The sequence below is a fragment of the Eumetopias jubatus genome, unplaced genomic scaffold, assembly GCF_037043125.1.
Source record: "Eumetopias jubatus isolate StellerSeaLion01/CBP00866 unplaced genomic scaffold, mEumJub1_p1.0 scaffold_15, whole genome shotgun sequence".
Classification (NCBI taxonomy): domain Eukaryota; kingdom Metazoa; phylum Chordata; class Mammalia; order Carnivora; family Otariidae; genus Eumetopias; species Eumetopias jubatus.
Window position 1 is genome coordinate 32,465,107 of NW_028274821.1, and position 18,924 is coordinate 32,484,030.

General features: G+C 38.3%; 1 protein-coding gene across 6 annotated transcripts in view; it reads left to right on the forward strand.

Annotated features, from left to right (window-relative positions):
* UHRF2 (ubiquitin like with PHD and ring finger domains 2) overlaps nt 1-18,924 on the forward strand; it is a 138,055-nt gene that overhangs the window by 70,499 nt on the left and 48,632 nt on the right. For 2 of the 6 annotated variants that reach the window (XM_028107249.2, XM_028107252.2), the window contains 6 exons: nt 227-389; nt 1,056-1,196; nt 2,905-3,001; nt 3,318-3,475; nt 15,553-15,651; nt 16,596-17,624. In XM_028107249.2, coding sequence (XP_027963050.1) covers nt 227-389; nt 1,056-1,196; nt 2,905-3,001; nt 3,318-3,475; nt 15,553-15,651; nt 16,596-16,742 — 805 coding nt within the window. In that variant the 3' untranslated portion in view covers nt 16,743-17,624. Of the gene's footprint in view, nt 1-226; nt 390-1,055; nt 1,197-2,904; nt 3,002-3,317; nt 3,476-15,552; nt 15,652-16,595; nt 17,625-18,924 lie in introns of those variants that run through there. The other 4 variants (XR_015766877.1, XM_088019012.1, XM_028107250.2 and 1 more) reach the window with 3 other exon arrangements.

Consider the following 18,924-nt stretch of genomic DNA (forward strand, 5'->3'; position numbering starts at 1 on the left):
CTACAGGCTATCTGAGAACCAATCCCCTGGCTTGGGGGTGACATCAGAAAACTGATTTGTCTTCTCTGCTGGTGGGGGAAAGCATAATCCTATTATCTGGAATAATATGGAAAGAATCATAGAATCTTAACCATCAGGTAAGGCATAATTCACCTTTTAATTGAGCTAATAATGCGATTATATACTTAAAGATTACTTGGTATAAAGACTTTGTTTTATTTTTTAGGGCATTGGCCCTAAACTGTGATGCTCCATTGGATGATAAAATTGGAGCAGAGTCTCGGAATTGGAGAGCTGGTAAGCCAGTCAGAGTGATACGCAGTTTTAAAGGGAGGAAGATCAGCAAATATGCTCCTGAAGAAGGCAACAGATATGATGGCATTTATAAGGTGCTCTATCTGGCATGACATCTTGTTAGTCATTCTTCCTGGGCTTTCAAGACAGGGTTGCCAAAGGGAACTACTCTACTGGGGTGGGCTAAAGGAAAGAGTAGATCACCTTAGTTGGTACTTCTGCTTTTTCTGGAAATACAACAGATATACAAAGTGAGCTTCTAACCTTGATACTTTTCTCTTAACACTTATCTGAAGTCTGTAAGGGCAGAGTTACATTTTGAGTTAAGCTTTTTGTAAGTATATATTCTCTATGATAAAACTAAATAATGTGGCCATTGTAGATACTGATTCTTATATCTTTATAATTATTTTAATTGTAATAGATTTTCAAAGCCAAGCATGTTATAATTTGTAAAATAGGTTGTTTAAAAAACAGAGGCATTTACTGCCACCATTTTTATCTATTATGCAGGAATCTATTCGTGAGCATAATCTTGTTAATATTTCACGTTTATAGCAATGTGTACTTATATGGGAACTAACTTAATTAGGAAATAAGGTCAAAACAATACCTTAGTGAATATTTTTTATTTACTGTTCCTACAACAAAGCAAGCATCCTTTGCAGTTGCATTTAGTTCAGTCAAGTATACTTAAACTAGTAATATATTATGAGTAAGTCTAAATATTAAATCTCAAACTACAAAATACTGTGATTTAGGTGGTAAAATACTGGCCAGAAATTTCATCAAGCCATGGATTCTTGGTTTGGCGCTACCTTTTAAGAAGAGATGATGTTGAACCTGCTCCTTGGACCTCAGAAGGAATAGAACGGTCAAGAAGACTATGTCTGCGTTTACAGGTTAGATTACATTTGTCTAGGCTCCTTGTATGTTCATAAAAATGCGCACCTCTGTAGTATCTTTGTGCCTTAACACTGGAAACAACCCATGGCAATTGATCAGTGGACTTCAAGGGGTGAGGAATGAAATCATGCAAGTATACAGAAGGAAAACAAGTAAAAAGGTAGCATTCTAGGTGTCAGACTGCCCTAAGACCAAGAACTGTGCTTGGGAAAAGCCAGGCCTTCAATGAAAAGTAAAATATTTCAAATCAATTTGGAAATGACTTGAAGAATGAGGGAGAGGGATACATAAAATTTACATAAAGGAGGCCTTAAGAAGGGAAGTTTATCCTAGAGGGCACAGGGGGTGTGTCTCTGGTAGGGGAAGGGGGAGGTGGCTTGTAAGAGTGGTCTGCTTCCTACCCTTCTCACTTTTCCTCACCCCTTTTTTCTCTTCCCCCTCAAAGCTGCTTCCCTGTCCTGTCACCACCTTTAGTGCTTTGCCTTTTTTTTTTTCCCCTTTGCCCATGTTCAGCTGTTAACCCATTTAAGACTTTGTTGGTTTTGTGTGCATAATGGATGGTATGGCTACATTCCTCGTCCACTGCCTATGCACCCTAGACTTTGTCCCTGACACTGACTTCAGAGCATGGTTTGAGTTCATCCTCCCATCATTCCCCATTGTTGTGCTTCCTGTAAAGACTACCAGCTTTTCATTTCCCCTGGCTCTGCCCACACTGCATGTGTAGGGGCTGAACTATGGGCAAGTGTCTGACCACCCAGGCAGGTGAGTGTGTGTTTTCTAGTGCAAGTCTGTGTCTGTTTTTGTTTTCTTTTTAAACTCGTAGAATAATTGTTTCATTAATTAAATGAGACCCATCAGCTGCTAAAATAACTGCCAAAATAATTCTTTTTATAACAATATAAAAAAATAACTTGTTAAATCCATTTTTAAAAGATTTTTTCAGATTCATTGTTCAGCAGAGCAGTGTTGTAGATAGGTTAGATTTGAAACTGTAAGCAGAAGCATGTAAGCCCATCTACTATGATAAGTTAATAATATCATTGATGGGGCCTAAAACATGTTGAGTTTAAATATCAGTGTTAATCAATAAAGCATGTCCCCCAGAAAAGTGTAGCCAGTAAAACACAAATAGGTAGACTTTATTCCTTAAACTCGAACCTTTAGCTGATAAAGAATTCAGTAATTTAGTGGCTTTAGGTCTTCTAAAAGCCCCATCTTCCCTATTTTGGTAGATAAGAAATTTAGCCCTTAATGTTGGGGGGGTGGGAGTTGTTTTGTTTTGTTTTTTAAAGATTGGCTCCACAATTGAGTGTAATACCATCTATATGAGTACTGTACTGTACTCTGTGATTGATCTTCACTTACCTTCATATCTAGATTCTTCTCCTCCTTAAACTTCTTAAGCCACCTAGTCAAATCTCCTGAAAACTTGTCTTTCCTCTTTTAGATCTGAAACTAAGATCATTATTTTATAAAATGAAATATTAAGTCATAACTACATGGTTTTACACTGAATTGGGGATTTTAATAGTCTTCTGTCCTTTAAATGTCTGTTTCCTTTATATAAAGTCTCTTAGTTTAGGAAAAATAAACTCTTCACCCCTGCCCTTTTAGATTTCTCAGCAGCATCTAGAACAACCTCCCCCCCCCCGCCACTTCCTTGCGAAGCTTAAATCTATATTGTACTTTTTCCCTTATCAGTATCCAGTAGGTTACCCTTCAGATAAGGAAGGGAAGAAGACTAAAGGACAGTCAAAGAAGCAGGCCAGCGGAGCCTCAAAAAGGCCGACTACAGATGGTAGGTAATGATTGCAGACATCAGTCCTAAAAATGTAGTTACTCATAAAGAAAAATATTAAGAGGATAAATTGAGAAACTCATAAGAAAAGGGATATTTGGGAGTGGTGGAAAGGCGCGGGACTTTTTGTGTATTTTAGTAGTGTTGGAGCCAAAACAACAGCAAATGTAGTATTCTAAACTCCAAGGGAAGTCAGATGCTGCTTTATGCAGGTTATCTTCATGTTAAACATTACTGGTGCCAATTAATTCTTTGATCTCATAGTTCTGCTTGGAATCACTCAGAAGTTTGCTTATGTATTTTTAAATAAATCTAGATGATTGTCCAAGTGCCTCCAAAGTGTTAAAAACACCAGATTCAGCAGAAGCAGTTGAGGCTTTCCAACTAACCCCTCAACAACAACATCTGATTAGAGAAGATCACCAAAACCAGAAGCTATGGGATGAAGTGCTTGCATCTCTTGTGGAAGGTCCAGTATGTAAAGGTTTTTTTAATAATAATGTTCCAATAACAAATAGTGAAAAATAATACTTTTTGCAAGTCAGTCAAAACTTGATGTTTTTATGTAATCCTCTCATCCAGTAGCCACTACCTTTCAGAAATAATCTAAAGTAATACTTAAATGCTTTTAAATTGATTTTAGGCCTCTTAGTTGTTGGTTTTGACCTCTCTGTGCCTGAACTTACTCATTTATGTTGAAGGCACTGTTCATGGGAAGAATTTTTGCTTTGTATAACACAATTTAAAACTCATCGGGAAATTTTTTGCTGTAGTTCAAAGTTATTCTGATGGTGTAAATCTTAAGCAATTCAGCACATGTTTAACCTAGTGGTTAAAAAAAACAAACAAACTTGATTTATTTAAATACTTTATATGTTTTAGATTATTTCCCCATTTTTTGGTAATCATGGCACTTTAAAGTGAAAAGGAGTTACAACTGATGTGTTGATTTTGTGTTACACTATATTTTGCAAATGAAGCTTTCTTATCAAATTCCAGAAGCTGGAATTTTCAAATATGAATTGTCTATTCCTTCTTTGTTCACTTGCTTTTATTATGTCTTTAATTTTGCTTAAAATTAGAATATTCCATTTTATTAGATAGTAACCCCTTATTAGGTGTGATATAATTTTCTGGGTTTTTTCGTCTGTGCAACTGCTGTGGGTGAGCTTGAATTTTTATCCTGTCATCGTCTAATAATTTCTTCTTTCCAATGTTCCCTTTATTTCTGTCCATTCATTAGCCAGAACTTCTCATGTGTCTGAAATGGGGTTAGTTACCTTTCTGTCTAAATTTAGGGAGAACTGTCAGTTTTTTCTGTTGCTTTTTATTTGAGAAAGAGTCATCAATATTAAGGAAGAATGTTCCCTGGTACAATTTTTAAACATCCATTTACGTATTTATATATTCATTTATGTATATGTATTTATATAGATATATTTTTTAACATTTTATTTTTAAGTAATCTCTACTCCCAATATGGGACTCAAACTCAGAACCCCCAGGTCAAGAGTCATATGCTCTACTGACTGAGTCAGAGCCAGCCAGGCGTCCCTATTTATTCATTTTATTTTATTTATTTATTTTTTATTTTATTTATTTATTTTTTAGTAATCTCTACCCCCAACGTGGGGCTCAAACTCACAACACCAGGATCAAGAGGCTCATGCTCTACAGACTGAGGCAGCCAGGTGCCCCTAATTTTTTCCATTTTTTTTTAATGTTATGTTAATCACCACACATTACATCATTAGTTTTTGATGTAGTGTTCCATAATTCATTGTTTGCGTATAACACCCAGTGCTCCATGTAGAACATGTGCTCTTTAATACCCATCACCAGGCTAACCCATGCTCCCCACCTCCCTCCCCTCTAGAACCCTCGGTTTGTTTTTCAGAGTACATAGTCTATAATGATTTGTCTCCCCCTCTGATTTCACCCCTTCATTCTTCCCCTCCTGCTATTTTCTTCTTTTTTTTTTTTTTAACATATAATGTATTATTTGCTTCAGAGGTACATATCTGTGAATCAACAGTCTTCCACAATTCACAGTGCTCACCATAGCACATACCCTCCCCAGTGTCTCTCACCCAGCCACCCCATCCTTCCCACCCCCCCACCACTCCAGCAACCCTCCGTTTGTTTCCTGAGATTGAGACTTCCTCATATCAGTGAGGTCATATGATACATGTCTTTCTCTGATTGATTTATTTTGCTCAGCATAACACCCTCCAGTTCCATCCACGTTGTTGCAAATGGCAAGATTTCATTCTTTTTCATGGCTGCATAATATTCCGTTGTATAAATATACCACATCTTCTTTATCCATTCATCTGTCAATGGACATCTTGGCTCTTTCCACAATTTGGCTGTTGTGGACATTGCTGCTATAAACATCGGGGTGCACATGCCCCTTCGGATCCCTACATTTGTATCTCTGGGGTAAATACCCAGTAGTGCAATTGCTGGGTCGTATGGTAGCTCTATTTTCAACTTTTTGAGGAACTTCCATACTGTTTCCCAGAGTGGCTGCACCAGCTTGCATTCCTACCAACAGTGTAGGAGGGTTCCTGGTTCTACGCATCCCCGCCAATATCTGTCCTTTCCTGACTTGTTACTTTTAGCCATTATTTGTTTCAGAGGTACAGATCTGTGAGTCAACAGTCTTGCACAATTCACAGCACTCACCATAGCACGTACCCTCCCCACTGTCTATCACCCAGCCACCCCATCCCTCCCACCCCCCCCACCACTCCAGCAACCCTCAGTTTGTTTCCTGAGATTAAGACTTCCTCATATCAGTGAGGTCATATGATACATGACTTTCTCTGATTGATTTATTTTGCTCAGCATAACACTCTCCAGTTCCATCCACGTCATTGCAAATGGCAAGATCTCATTCCTTTTGATGGCTGCATAATATTCCATTGTGTATATATACCACTTCTTCTTTATCCATTCATCTGTCAGTGGACATCTTGGCTCTTTCCACAGTTTGGCTGTTGTGGACATTGCTGCTATAAACATCGGGGTGCACGTACCCCTTCGGATCCCTACCTTTGTATCTTTGTGGTAAATAGTGCGATTGCTGGATCGTATGGTAGCTCTATTTTCAACTTTTTGAGGAACCTCCATACTGTTTTCCAGAGTGGTTGCACCAGCTTGCATTCCCACCAACAGTGTAGGAGGGTTTCCCTTTCTCCACATCCCCGCCAACATCTGTTGTTTCCTGACTTAATTTTAGGTGGTATCTCATTGAGGTTTTGATTTGGACTTCCCTGATGCCAAGCAATGTTGAACACTTTTTCATGTGTCTGTTGGCCATTTGGATGTCTTCTTTGGAAAATGTCTGTTCATGTCTTCTGCCCATTTCTTGATTGGATTATTTGTTCTTTGGGTGTTGAGTTTGATAAGTTCTTTATAGATTTTGGATACTAGCCCTTTATCTGCTATATCATTTGCAAATATTTTCTCCCCTTCTGTCGGTTGTCTTTTGGTTTTGTGGACTGTTTCTTTTGCTGTGCAAAAGCTTTTTATCTCGATGAAGTCCCAATAGTTCATTTTTTCTCTTGCTTCCCTTGCCTTTGGCGACATTTCTAGGAAGAATTTGCTGCGGCTGAGGTCGAAGAGGTTCCTGCCTGTGTTCTGCTTTAGGATGTTGATGGACTCCTGTCTCACATTTAGGTCTTTGAAGCATTTTGAGTCTGTTTTTGTGTGTGGTGTAAGGAATTGTCCAGTTTCATTCTTCTGCATGTGGCTGTCCAATTTTCCCGACACCATTTGTTGAAGAGACTGTCTTTTTTCCATTGGACGTTCTTTGCTGCTTTGTCAAAGATTAGTTGGCCATAGAGTTGAGGGTCCATTTCTGGGCTCTCGATTCTGTTCCATTGATCTATGTGTCTATTTTTGTGCCAGGACCATACGGTCTTGATGATGACAGCTTTGTAATAGAAAGTCCAGAATTGTGATGCCGCCAGCTTTTCCTTTCTTTTTCAACATTCCTCTGGCTATTCGAGGTCTTTTCTGGTCCATACAAATTTTAGGATTATTTGTTCTATTTCTTTGAAAAAAGTGGATGGTATTTTGATGGGGATTGCATTGAATGTGTAGATTTCTCTAGGTAGCATTGACATCTTCACACTATTGGTTCTTCCAATCCATGAGCATGGAATGTTTTTCTATTTCTTTGTGTCTTTCTCAATTTCTTTCATGAGTATTTTATAGTTTTCTAAGTACAGATCATTTGCCTCTTTGGTTAGATTTATTCCTAGGTATCTTATGGTTTTGGGTGCAATTGTAAATGGGATCGACTCCTTAATTTCTCTTTCTTCTGTCTTGTTGGTGTATAGGAATGCCACTGATTTCTGTGCATGGATTTTATATCTTGCCACTTTACTGAATTCCTGTGTGAGTTCCAGCAGTTTTGGGGTGGAGTCTTTTGGTTTTTCCACATAAAGTATCATATCATCTGCAAAGAGTGAGAGTTTGACTTCTTCTTTGCCGATTTGGATGCTTTTGATTTCTTTTTGTTGTCTGATTGCTGTGGCCAGGAATTTTAATACTATGTTGAATAGCAGTGGTGATAGTGGACATCCCTGCCATGTTCCTGACCTTAGGAGGAAAGCTCTCAGTTTTTCTCCATTGAGAATGATATTCGCTGTAGGTTTTTCATAGATGGCTTTTATGATATTGAGGTATGTACCCTCTATCTCTATACTCTGAAGAGTTTTGATCAAGAAAGGATACAGTACTTTGTTAAATGCCTTCTCTGCATCTCTTGAGAGGATCATATGGTTCTTGTTCTTTCTATTATTAATGTATTGTATCATATTGACTGATTTGCGGATGTTGAACCAACCTTGCAGCGCAGGTATAAATCCCATTTGGTTGTGGTGAATAATCCTTTTAATGTACTGTTGGATACTATTTGCTAGTATTTTGGTGAGAATTTTTGCATCTGTATTCATCAAGGATATCGGTCTGTAATTCTTCTTTTTGATGGGGTCTTTGGTTAGGGGATCAAGGTAATTGTGGCCTCATAAAACGAGTTTGGAAGTTTTCCTTCCATTTCTATTTTTTGGAACAGTTTCAGAAGAATAGGTATTAATTCTTCTTTAAATGTGTGGTAGAATTCCCCTGGGAAGCCATCTGGCCCTGGGCTTTTGTTTGTTGGGAGATTTTTGATGACTGCTTCAATTTCCTTAGTGGTTATAGGTCTGTTCATGTTTTTTCTTTCTTCCTGGTTCAGTATTGGTCGTTGATACATCTCTAGGAATGCATCCATTTCTTCCAGATTATCTTATTTGCTGGCATATAGTTGCTCATACTATGTTCTCATAGTTGTTTGTATTTCGTTGGTATTGGTTGTGATCTCTCCTCTTTCATTCATGATTTTGTTGATTTGGGTCCTTTGTCTTTTCTTTTTGAGAAGTTTGACCAGGGGTTTATCAATCTTGTTAATTCTTTCAAAGAACCAACTCCTCATTTCGTTGATCTGTTCTACTGTTCTTTTGGTTTCTATTTCATTGATTTCTGCTCTGATCTTTATTATTTCTCTTCTCCTGCTGAGTTTAGGCTTTACTTGCTGTTCTCTCTCCAGCTCCTTTAGGTGTAGGGTTAGGTGGTGTATTTGAGACCTTTCTTGTTTCTTGAGAAAGGCATGTGTTGCTATATACTTTCCTCTTAGGACTGCCTTTGCTGTATCCCAAAGATTTTGAACAGTTGTGTTTTCATTTTCATTGGTTTCCATGAATTTTTTTAATTCTTCTTTAATTTCCTGGTTGACCCATTCATTCTTTAGTAGGATGCTCTTTAGCCCCCATGTATTTGAGTTCTTTCGACTTTCCTCCTGTGACTGAGTCCTAGTTTCAAAGCATTGTGGTCTGAAAATGTGCAGGGAATGATCCCAATCTTTTGGTACTTGTTGAGACCTGATTTGTGACCCAGGATGTGACCTATTCTGGAGAATGTTCCATGGGCACTAGAGAAGAATGTGTATTCCATTGCTTTGGGATGGAATGTTCTGAATATGTCTGTGAAGTCCATTTGGTCCAGTGTGTCATTTAAAGTCTTTATTTCCTTGTTGGTCTTTTGCTTAGATGATCTGTCCATTTCAGTCAGGGGGGTGTTAAAGTCCCCCACTATTATTGTATTGTTCTTAATGTGTTTCTTCGCTTTTGTTATTAATTGCCTTATATAATTGGCTGCTCCCATGTTAGGGGCATAGATATTTACAACTGTTAGATCTTCCTGTTGGATAGACCTTTTAAGTAGGATAGAGTGTCCTTCCTCATCTCTTATTACAGTCTTTGGTTTAAAATCTAATTTGTCTGATATAAGGATTGCCACCCCAGCTTTCTTTTGGTGTCCATTAGCATGATAAATGGTTTTCCACCTCTTCAGTTTCAATCTGGGGGTGTCTTTGGGTCTAAAATGAGTCTCTTGCAGACAGCATATAGATGGGTCTTGTTTTTTTTATCCAATCTGATAGCCTGTGTCTTTTGATTGGGGCATTTAGCCCATTTACATTCAGGGTAACTATTGAAAGATATGAATTTAGTGCCATTGTATTGCCTGTAAGGTGACTTACTCTATATTGTCTGTGTTCCTTTCTGGTCTATGTTGCTTTTAGGCTCTCTCTTTGCTTAGAGGACCCCTTTCAATATATCTTGTAGGGCTGATTTTGTGTTTGCAAATTCCTTTAGTTTTTATTTGTCCTGGAAGCTTTTATCTCCTTCTATTTTCAGTGACAGCCTAGCTGGATATAGTATTTTTGGCTGCATAGTTTTCTTGTTTAGTGCTCTGAAGATATCATGCCAGTCCTTCCTGGCCTGCCAGGTCTCTTTGGATAGGTCTGTTGCCAATCTAATGTTTCTACCATTGTAGGTTACATATCTCTTCTCCAGAGCTGCTTTTAGGATTTTCTCTTTGTCTCTGAGACTCGTTAAGTTTTACTATTAGATGTCTGGGTGTTGACCTATTTTTATTGATTTTGAGAGGGGTTCTCTGTGCCTCCTGGATTTTGATGCCTGTTTCCTTCCCCACATTAGGGACGTCTCTGCCATAATTAGCTCCAGTATACCTTCTGCCCCTCTCTCTCTTCTTCTTCTGGGATCCCAATTATTCTAATGTTGTTTTGTCTTACAGTATCGCTTATCTCTCGAATTCTGCCCTCGTGATCCTATAGTTGTTTATCTCTCTCTTTCTCAGCTTCTTTATTTTCCATCATTTGGTCTTCTATATCACTAATTCTCTCTACTGCCTCATTTATCCTAGCAGTTAGAGCCCCCATTTTTCATTGCACCTCATTAATAGCCTTTTTGATTTCGACTTGGTTAGATTTTAGCTCTTTTATTTCTCCATAAAGGGTTTCTCTAAAACTTCCATGCTTTTTTTAAGCCCAGCTAGTATGTTTAAAATCATCATTCTGAACTCTAGTTCTGACATCATACTAATGTCTGTATTGAGCAGGTCCCTGGCAGTTGGTACTGCCTCTTGTTCTTTTTGTTGAGGTGATTTTTTTTCCGTCTTGTCATTTTGTCCAGAGGAGAACAGATGAATGAGAGAACAAAATGCTAACAGGGTAACAATGTCCCCAGAAAATATACTCTAAAGAAATCAGAAAAGACCTGAAACCGGGGGAAACGAAAGGGAAAGAAAGAAAAAAAAAGATAAAAGATAAAAACAAAGAAAAACAGAACAAAACAAAAAAACAGTATGATCAGATATGAGGCTGGTGCATAGATCAGTGTCACACACTAGATTTTGGGTGTATTTTGGTCAGTTAGAAGAAAGTGCCTCCCAAATTTTTAAAGAAAGAAAAACTTACATATGTTCAAAAATGGGTTAATATGATGAAGGGATGGAATATGACTGTAAAGAAAATTATAAAAGATTTTATAAAAGGAATTGATAAGAAGGTGTTTGAAAAAAGAAAGAAGAGGATTTAAAAAAATGTGATCAGGTAGGAGACTAGAACAAAGCCATACACTAGAGATTTAGGGTATATTTTGATCTCTTAGAAGAAACTCTATCTCAAAATTTTAACGAGAGAACAACTTACATATATTTATGCCAAAAATATGGGTAACTACTATGAAGGGATAGAATATGACTCTAAAAATGAAAAATAAAAATGTTTTTTAAAAAAGGGATAAGATGTTGGTTGAAAAGGGAAAAAGAAAAATTAAAAAAAAAAAAGACAGTTAAAAAAATTAACTTTGAAAGACTAAAGAATCATGGTAAAAAAGCCATGAATTCTATGTGCAGTATTCCCCTAGCGCTGGAGTTCTGCCGTTCTCATTGATCGGCAAACTTGGTCTTGCCTGGCGGTTCTTGCTGATCTTCTGGGGGAGGGGCCTGTTGCCGTGGTTCCCAAATGCCTTTGCTGAAGGCGGAATTGCCCCGCCCTTCCTGGGTCTGGGCCAAGTAATCCGCTTGGGTTTGCTCTCGGGAGCTTTTGTTCCCTGCAAGCTTTCTGTACAGCTTTGGAGGACGAGAGTGAAAATGGCGGCCTCCTAATCTCTGCCCTGGAGGAGCCGAGAACTTGGGGCCCCACTCCTCAGTGAGCCCCCAGAGAAAAGCAGTCAGTCACTCCTGTCTCCCCGGTCTCCGGCCACACTGCGTGCTTACCCACCCTGTGACCGAGTGTTTCTATCTCTGGCACCCGACCCAGTGTGGAGTCTCCAAACCCAGCAGATCCCTGAGGTGCGCTCCTGCCCCGCCCCTCTCCGAGAGGAAGGGGAGTTTCCCCAGATCTGCCACTTGTTGGGACCCTGCTGGAAGAGCAGTGGCCTGACTGTCCCGCTGATTATGGCTTGTGGCATCCCCAAGCTGAGAGCCTGCGCCTTGGCTCCATCTCTGCAGCCGGCTTCCCCGCTCCGATACCTGGGAGCTCTGTCACTCTCGGGCACCCCCGGTCTTTCTGTGGCCCCGAGGGTCCTGAGACCACACTGTCCCAGTGAGGGTTCCACCCCCTGCTTAGCCACTGGAGCGAGGTCCCTCAGCGGAGCCGACTTCTAAAAGTTCCAATTTTGTGCTCTGCTGCTCTGTCACTTGCCAGAGCGACCAACGGAGGCCCCCTCCCCCACCATCTATCCTCCTGAATATCACCTTGGATTCACCTCTCTGCACATCCTACCTTCCAGAAAGTGGTCGCTTTTCTGTTCAGAGGTTGTTGCTATTCTTTTCTTCGATCTCCTGTTGAGTTTGTAGGTGTTCAGAATGGTTTGATCCCTATTCAGCTGAATTCCTGGGACCAGACGAAATCCAGGTCTCCTACTCCTCCACCATCTTGCTCTGCCCCCAATCACAGGTGCCCCTAATTTTTAAACTCTTAAGAAATGGGTGAGATTTAGCAAATACTTTTTTTTTTTTTTTTTTTTGAGATAGTGCCATGGATGTGAGGTGGAGACAGAGAGAATCTTAAGCAGGCTCCACAGGCAGTGAGGGGAGCATGACGAGGGGCTTAATCTCACCACCCTGAGATCATGATCTGAGCCAAAGTCAAGAGTCAGTTGCTTAACTGACTGAGTCACCCAGGCACCCCTCAAATACTCTTTTAGATTCATACTGGAGTCATCATTTTCTTTGCTTATAAATGTGAAATGTTGGGTTATTCTTTGTAACATGAGGCTTACATGTTTGGAGGACAGAAGAAAGTGATTTAGTTCTATATGAAATGTTACTTGCTTTTTAGCCAGGAGACCCAGCCAAAATGAGAGTCTGATTCTGGTAGGTCATTTTCACTTAGAGAAAGCAAGATACAGCAGACAGTTGTTGATAATAGTCTAATTATTCTCTGGTGAGAGGATACAGCTGGTTAGGGATAACTCAAGTGAGTTCTAGCTCCTGGGTGGGCAGGAGACAAAGTAGTAGATATAAGTGAACGAAAAAACCCCTTAAGTGTACATGGAAGTTCTTTCACATCTGTTGATTGGAAATGTGTTTTGGGCTTCACTGTGAGACTTTTAATATGTATATCCTGTTTTATCATTTTTAAAAAATTATTGAAGTGATTATATCCTGTGAAACTTGGCAAATGTATACAAATCAAGTACACTTGTCACCTCTTCTTTCAATGTAACTTTTATATGAAATAGTCACCAGTTAACAGTTCTCAAACCACCACCAAAAAAAAGAGACAAAAGTAGTATTCAGTAGGTTATCCACTCTTGGCAGGGTCTTACATGGCTGGGTGAAATGATTGTGACCTTGCAGCTAGTGATTACTTACTCTGGATGTTTATGTGGTATTGCCATGGGCAAATTTTATGCCCATTCTGTTCATATAAAGCAGGAATACATTTATCAAGCCAGAAAAATCAGGTGTTGGCCAATGGCGACTTTTAAATAAATGTATATATTATATATATATATATATATGTATATTTTTATCCCAATACCTTCGCAAGGCCCTACATGATCTGGCGTCCATACTTCCCTCTTGCTGCTCTCTCAGGCCCAAACTGCTTCAGCTACATGACCTCTGTGCTGTGTGAACACACTCAGCCTGTTCCTGCTTCTAGGCCATTATACCTGTAGTACCTCTCTGACTAGAAAATTCTCTTCTCTATACCTTCATGTGGCTCATTCCTTCCTGTAAGTCTCTACAGAATACTAGTCCTCAGAGAAGCCTTCCCTGGCTACCCTTTCCAAAACAGCCACTCTTTACTCATGCTCAGTTATAGCTATCTGAAATAGATTTTTTTTTTTTGTCTTCTGCTCTCCTAAAGGAATATAAACTTCTATGAAAGTAGAAACTTTGCCTTTTTATCACTTCTACACAGATGAGTACCTAGCACATTGTAGGAACTCAAAATATCTGTAGTACATCTTACAGGTATTTTGGAGATACCAGGGAAATTATCAGTCATTAACAAAGTACTTTGTCACGGGGAAGGGGACCTGGTATTAAAGTTTGAGTTCTTTCCGTATCTCCCCTAAATGGTATATTCTTTCAGTGTGTTTTGTAATACTTGTTGATAATTTGCTTGACTTTTATAATGTTCATAAATAAGTTTCAAGATACAACTTTGAAATGGAACCTTTGATTTATCTTTTACCTGAAATTCTTGTACATTCTGCTTTTTTTATTGACCAAAAAAAAAAGATAAAATACACTCTCGTACTACCAAAATCACTGAATTAGCCTTGTGACTGTTCAGAAAACTATTTATCCTTCTAGCTTAAAAGAAACAGTTGGGTAAAATGGAACCAGCAGTGGCTTTTGATGAGTATAAGAGTACCCATTTGGTCATCTTTGCTTAAGATGGCTCTACCTTTTTTTTTTTTAAGATTATTTATTTATTTGAGAGTAGGAGTACGTGAGAGCACAGGGAGGGGCAGAGGGAGAGAGAAACTTTAGCAAACTCCTTGCTGAGCTCAGCCTGATGTGGGGCTTGATCTCAAGACCCTGAGATCATGACCTGAGCTCAAACCAAGAGTCGAGGCTTAACCAACTATGCCACCCAGGGGCCCCAAGATGGCTCTACCTTTTATAATTTAATCCCAATTTGAGTAAACATTGGTATTGGGAAAATATGGGATATTTTAGATTGACGCAAAATACCACAGAAGATAATCCTAGGAAAGTAAACATGTTGATTCTTTTTTTTTTTTTTTAAGATTTTATTTATTTATTTGACAGACAGCAAGAGAGGGAACACAAGCAGGGGGAGTGGGAGAGGGAGAAGCAGGCTTCCCGCTGAGCAGGGAGCCCAATGTGGGGCTCAATCCCAGGACCCCGAGATCATGACCTGAGCAAAGGCAGCTGCCTGACGACTGAGCCACCCAGGTGCCCCAAATATGTTGATTCTTCAGAGTATTAGATACTACAGAGTATTTGTGCTTTTATTTTCATAGCTTAAAAAATATTCAGGTTTTGGGGCACCTGGGTGGCTCAGTTGTTAAGCGTCTGCCTTCGGATCAGGTCGTGTTCCCAGGGTCCTGGGATTGAGCCCCACATCGGGCTCCCTGCTCGGCAGGAAACCTGCTTCTCCCTCTCCCAGTCCCCCTGCTTGTGTTCCTCTCTCGCTGTGTCTCTCTCTGTCAAATAAAATCTTTAAAAAAAAAATTGGGGTTTCGTAACAGCAAAAGATTGAATAAATAACATGTGTTCATATTACTGGAATACCACCCAGCTTTTTTGATAAAAGATCTGTATGTAATGACTTTGAGACAAGCTGTCCATGATTGTTTTTTTTTTCCTTTCAAGTTTTTATTTAAATCCCAGTTTGTTAACATATGTCCATGATTGTTTTAAAGGGAAAAACAGTAATCTCTGGAATGTGAGGTTTAAGGGGAACGTTTACTTTTTAATGCCACATATTTTGATTTTGCACATTTTCCAGTCCAGTTCTAAGATTTAAAACTAACGTGTATATCTTAATGGAATGGAGTTTCTCTGTTTTATATATTTGCTTCTAGTACCATCATTTTTTTTAATACAAAATGTGTGATAATGACAAAGACATTTTTTCCCTAATTACTTAGAATCTTATTAATATTGTATGAAATACTAACCTTTTTTCTTCCCCTTGGGTACCATTCTAGAATTTTCTGAAAAAATTGGAACAATCTTTTATGTGTGTCTGCTGCCAGGAGCTAGTTTACCAGCCTGTGACAACAGATTGCCTCCATAATGTCTGTAAAGTAAGTAGATTTCTTTCTCATTTTCCCTTGTTTAGACAAGAGGGTTCACTAACCTCCAGACATGTTTTTAGCATGTAAAGCATTTTTCCATGAAACAGAACAGTTGTGGAACCTTGTCAACTAAAAACATTTTGTTACATTTTGGCAATAATGCGTGTTTCAATTCTACAGTAATAGTCAAATATGTATAGTTGAGGTATTCTATCATGTTTGGAGTTACTGAGGAGAGGTTGAAATGGAGAAGAAAGTAAGGTGTTGTTGCTGTTTTCTATGTTAGAGCTTATGTACATTTCATATAGGGCAAACTGAATTCCATCCACATAATGGAATCTAAAACAGATTCTGTCTGGCAGCATTCCCAGAGGGGTTGAATATTGTATTATTAGTGTGGTGTAAAGGGAAAAACCGAGTTTTAGTCAAACCAAGGTTGGAATCCTGCTCTACTGCTCAGTGGTTATGTGCCCTGACCTAACTTCTGAACTTTAGTTTCTTTTGTGGAATGGAAGTAAACCTTTCGCATATGTTTGTGCCTGACCTATATATTTCTGGAAGACACATTCTGCGTTTAAGTGATTTGATGAAACGTATAACTTAGTTCTAAGTAGAGGAGTCCTAAATTTTTTTTTAGGTGTTCTGTCATGAAAGATCAGGATTAAAAGCTAACCTAGAAGATGAGGCTAGTGGAAACTATACATAAATTCTAACACTCTCATTTTATTGGATGAGGAAATTAAAGGACATAAAAGTTAAAGTCTCACAGTATGTGCTAGAAGTGGAACCTGAAGCCATGTCTATAGAGTAGTTTTCATAGTGCAGATTCAGACCTTTACAGTTGTTCACCCTGTTTCTAGTTCCTATTTAAAAGTCATTGACTTTTCTACATGCTATTACTGTTATGAAATTGGGTATGTTTTTGTTTTTGTTGTTTTTTGGTTTTGCCTTAGGATTGCTTACAGCGCTCCTTTAAGGCTCAAGTTTTCTCCTGCCCTGCTTGTCGGCATGATCTTGGCCAGAATTATCTCATGATTCCCAATGAGATTCTGCAGACTCTACTTGACCTTTTCTTCCCTGGCTACAGCAAAGGACGATGATTTGTCTACTTCTGTGTTGCTCTTGATGGCTTTTTGGACAGTAAAGAATCTAAAATGATTGGGGGGAGGGACCGGGGAGGGTGGAAGCGCAATGGTGGACCATATCTCTCACGTTCTGAAGCAGCTAATCCTCTTTCCTACATAGCCATTATCTTGTGTGTGTAGTAAGAGGCCCATTTCTCAACTGTCTTTTAAATATCAAAAGGTAGTTCCTGTCAGTAACAACTAGTTTTAAATGAGTAAAAAGTCAAAGCCTCAGCTCTAGTTGATATCCAAGTTATGATTTATTTTGCAACTACCTCAGGACAGAAAAGACTTATGGGGATTTTTTAAATCATTGAGTAATTAGTTAAATGAAATTTTAGCTACGCACTGCCTCCCAAATATTAGTTGTGCCTGGTTTGTGTAATTTGATTTTACAGAGGAAATGACACTCAAGATCTTTGGAACGCAGCTTCTGTATTGTGCATAATACATTTTTAATGTCTTCTTCCATTACAATGTGTTTTGCAAGGACAGGTTCATTTTTTAGCCCATTTTGTGAGCTCCATTGTGCTTTTTTCTGGTGTTTTATGCAAGTTGACTACTAATGACTAATGAGAACAATATGAATGCATTGTTGCTGCATTAGTGTAATGTGGTGTGGTTTTGCACTTAAAAGAGGTATTCAGATGCTCTAGTTGTAAATGTTCATGAAAAGCCTCTTCTGTACTAGTCAAACTGCTTTTAGTGAGTCTCACCAGTGGTTTTACATCTGCAGAGCATTGAGGGCTGGGCTGACTTTTGAGAGAACTGAAATTGCTTCATATTGTGATCCTAAATTTTATATTCACTATATTCCCTAAAGTATACCTTAATAAATATTTTATGACCAGAAAAATAGCTCATCTTGCTTCACTTTTTTACATTTGTCTGGCTTATAGTACATATTTTTAAGAATCACTTCCAGAGTATTTCATTGTATATTTTAAAACAGACGTTTTCTATAATTCTCTATTCTTGATTTTTTGGTAATACGAACTAGTATGAAATCTGGGTTTGATTTTTTCTTTACTTTTACTAAATTGGAAAAATTTTCAAAATAAGTACCTAGTGACTGTTCTTTTATCTATAACAACTTCAGTCTTGCATTCAGTTTTAGTATTATCAGTGCTACTTATTTCACTGCCATGAGAAAACATCTTTCTAGTCTCTGAAAGTATATTGTTATATTTTAATCAGTTTTAATGATTGTTATATTTTCATCAAAGTTTTAATATGATAAAAAGTTTAATATGAGAAAACATCTTTTTCTAGTCTCTGAAAGTATATTGTTATATTTTCGTCAAAGATTTAATCAGTTTTCCTGCTTCTGGATTCAGAGCCACATATAGCGCCAATATTTATTGAATATTGCTTTGCACTAGTCACTTGTACATTTTTATGTGTATTCATTTCATCCTCCTGACAACCTTTAGAGGCAGGTACTATTATCCCCATCTTATGGATGAACATCAGAGGTACAGAAAGGTTAAGAAACTTGCCAAAGTTCGTACATCAAGGAAGTGTCACAGCTGTGCTAGAAACAGGCGCGGACGCTGGCAATCTTACTTCTGGGCTATATAAACTCTTACATTTGAATGTAAAACTAGCCAAGCTAGTTTGGGTGCTTTTCCTGCCTTCAATTAAATTCAAAATCAGGTCCTGGGGATCACTTACAGCATAGTGATTGGAACTGTTTTTACTTAGGGCTAGTTATGGACACTGGAATACTTTTCATTTTGAAGACTCAAATAGGGCCTTTTTAGATTAACATTAATCATTAAATTGCATCATCTAGTGTTGTATTTCCTTTGGCACTGACCATCTCTCTGTGTGAAGGGTGGGAAACAAACATCTCCCAGTTCCAGCTACTTGAACTGGTTTAGTTCTGCTTTTATTAGCAAAATAAGTGATTCCCACAGTTAAGCTATGTTTTGTCTTAACTTTGCTATAATATTATGGACTAGGAAAGAAAGTGGATTCCAGCTTAACATGTTCAGGAGCCAAGAATGGCCCAAAACTAAGCAATTTTATGTTGCTTTTAAACTTTTTCAAAAGACCTCAGGTTTTTTTACATAAATATTTTGGTTTGATATGAAAGATACAGACTTTTAGGAAATCACCACAGTACCTTTGCCACACATGTAAAAAAAAAAAAAAC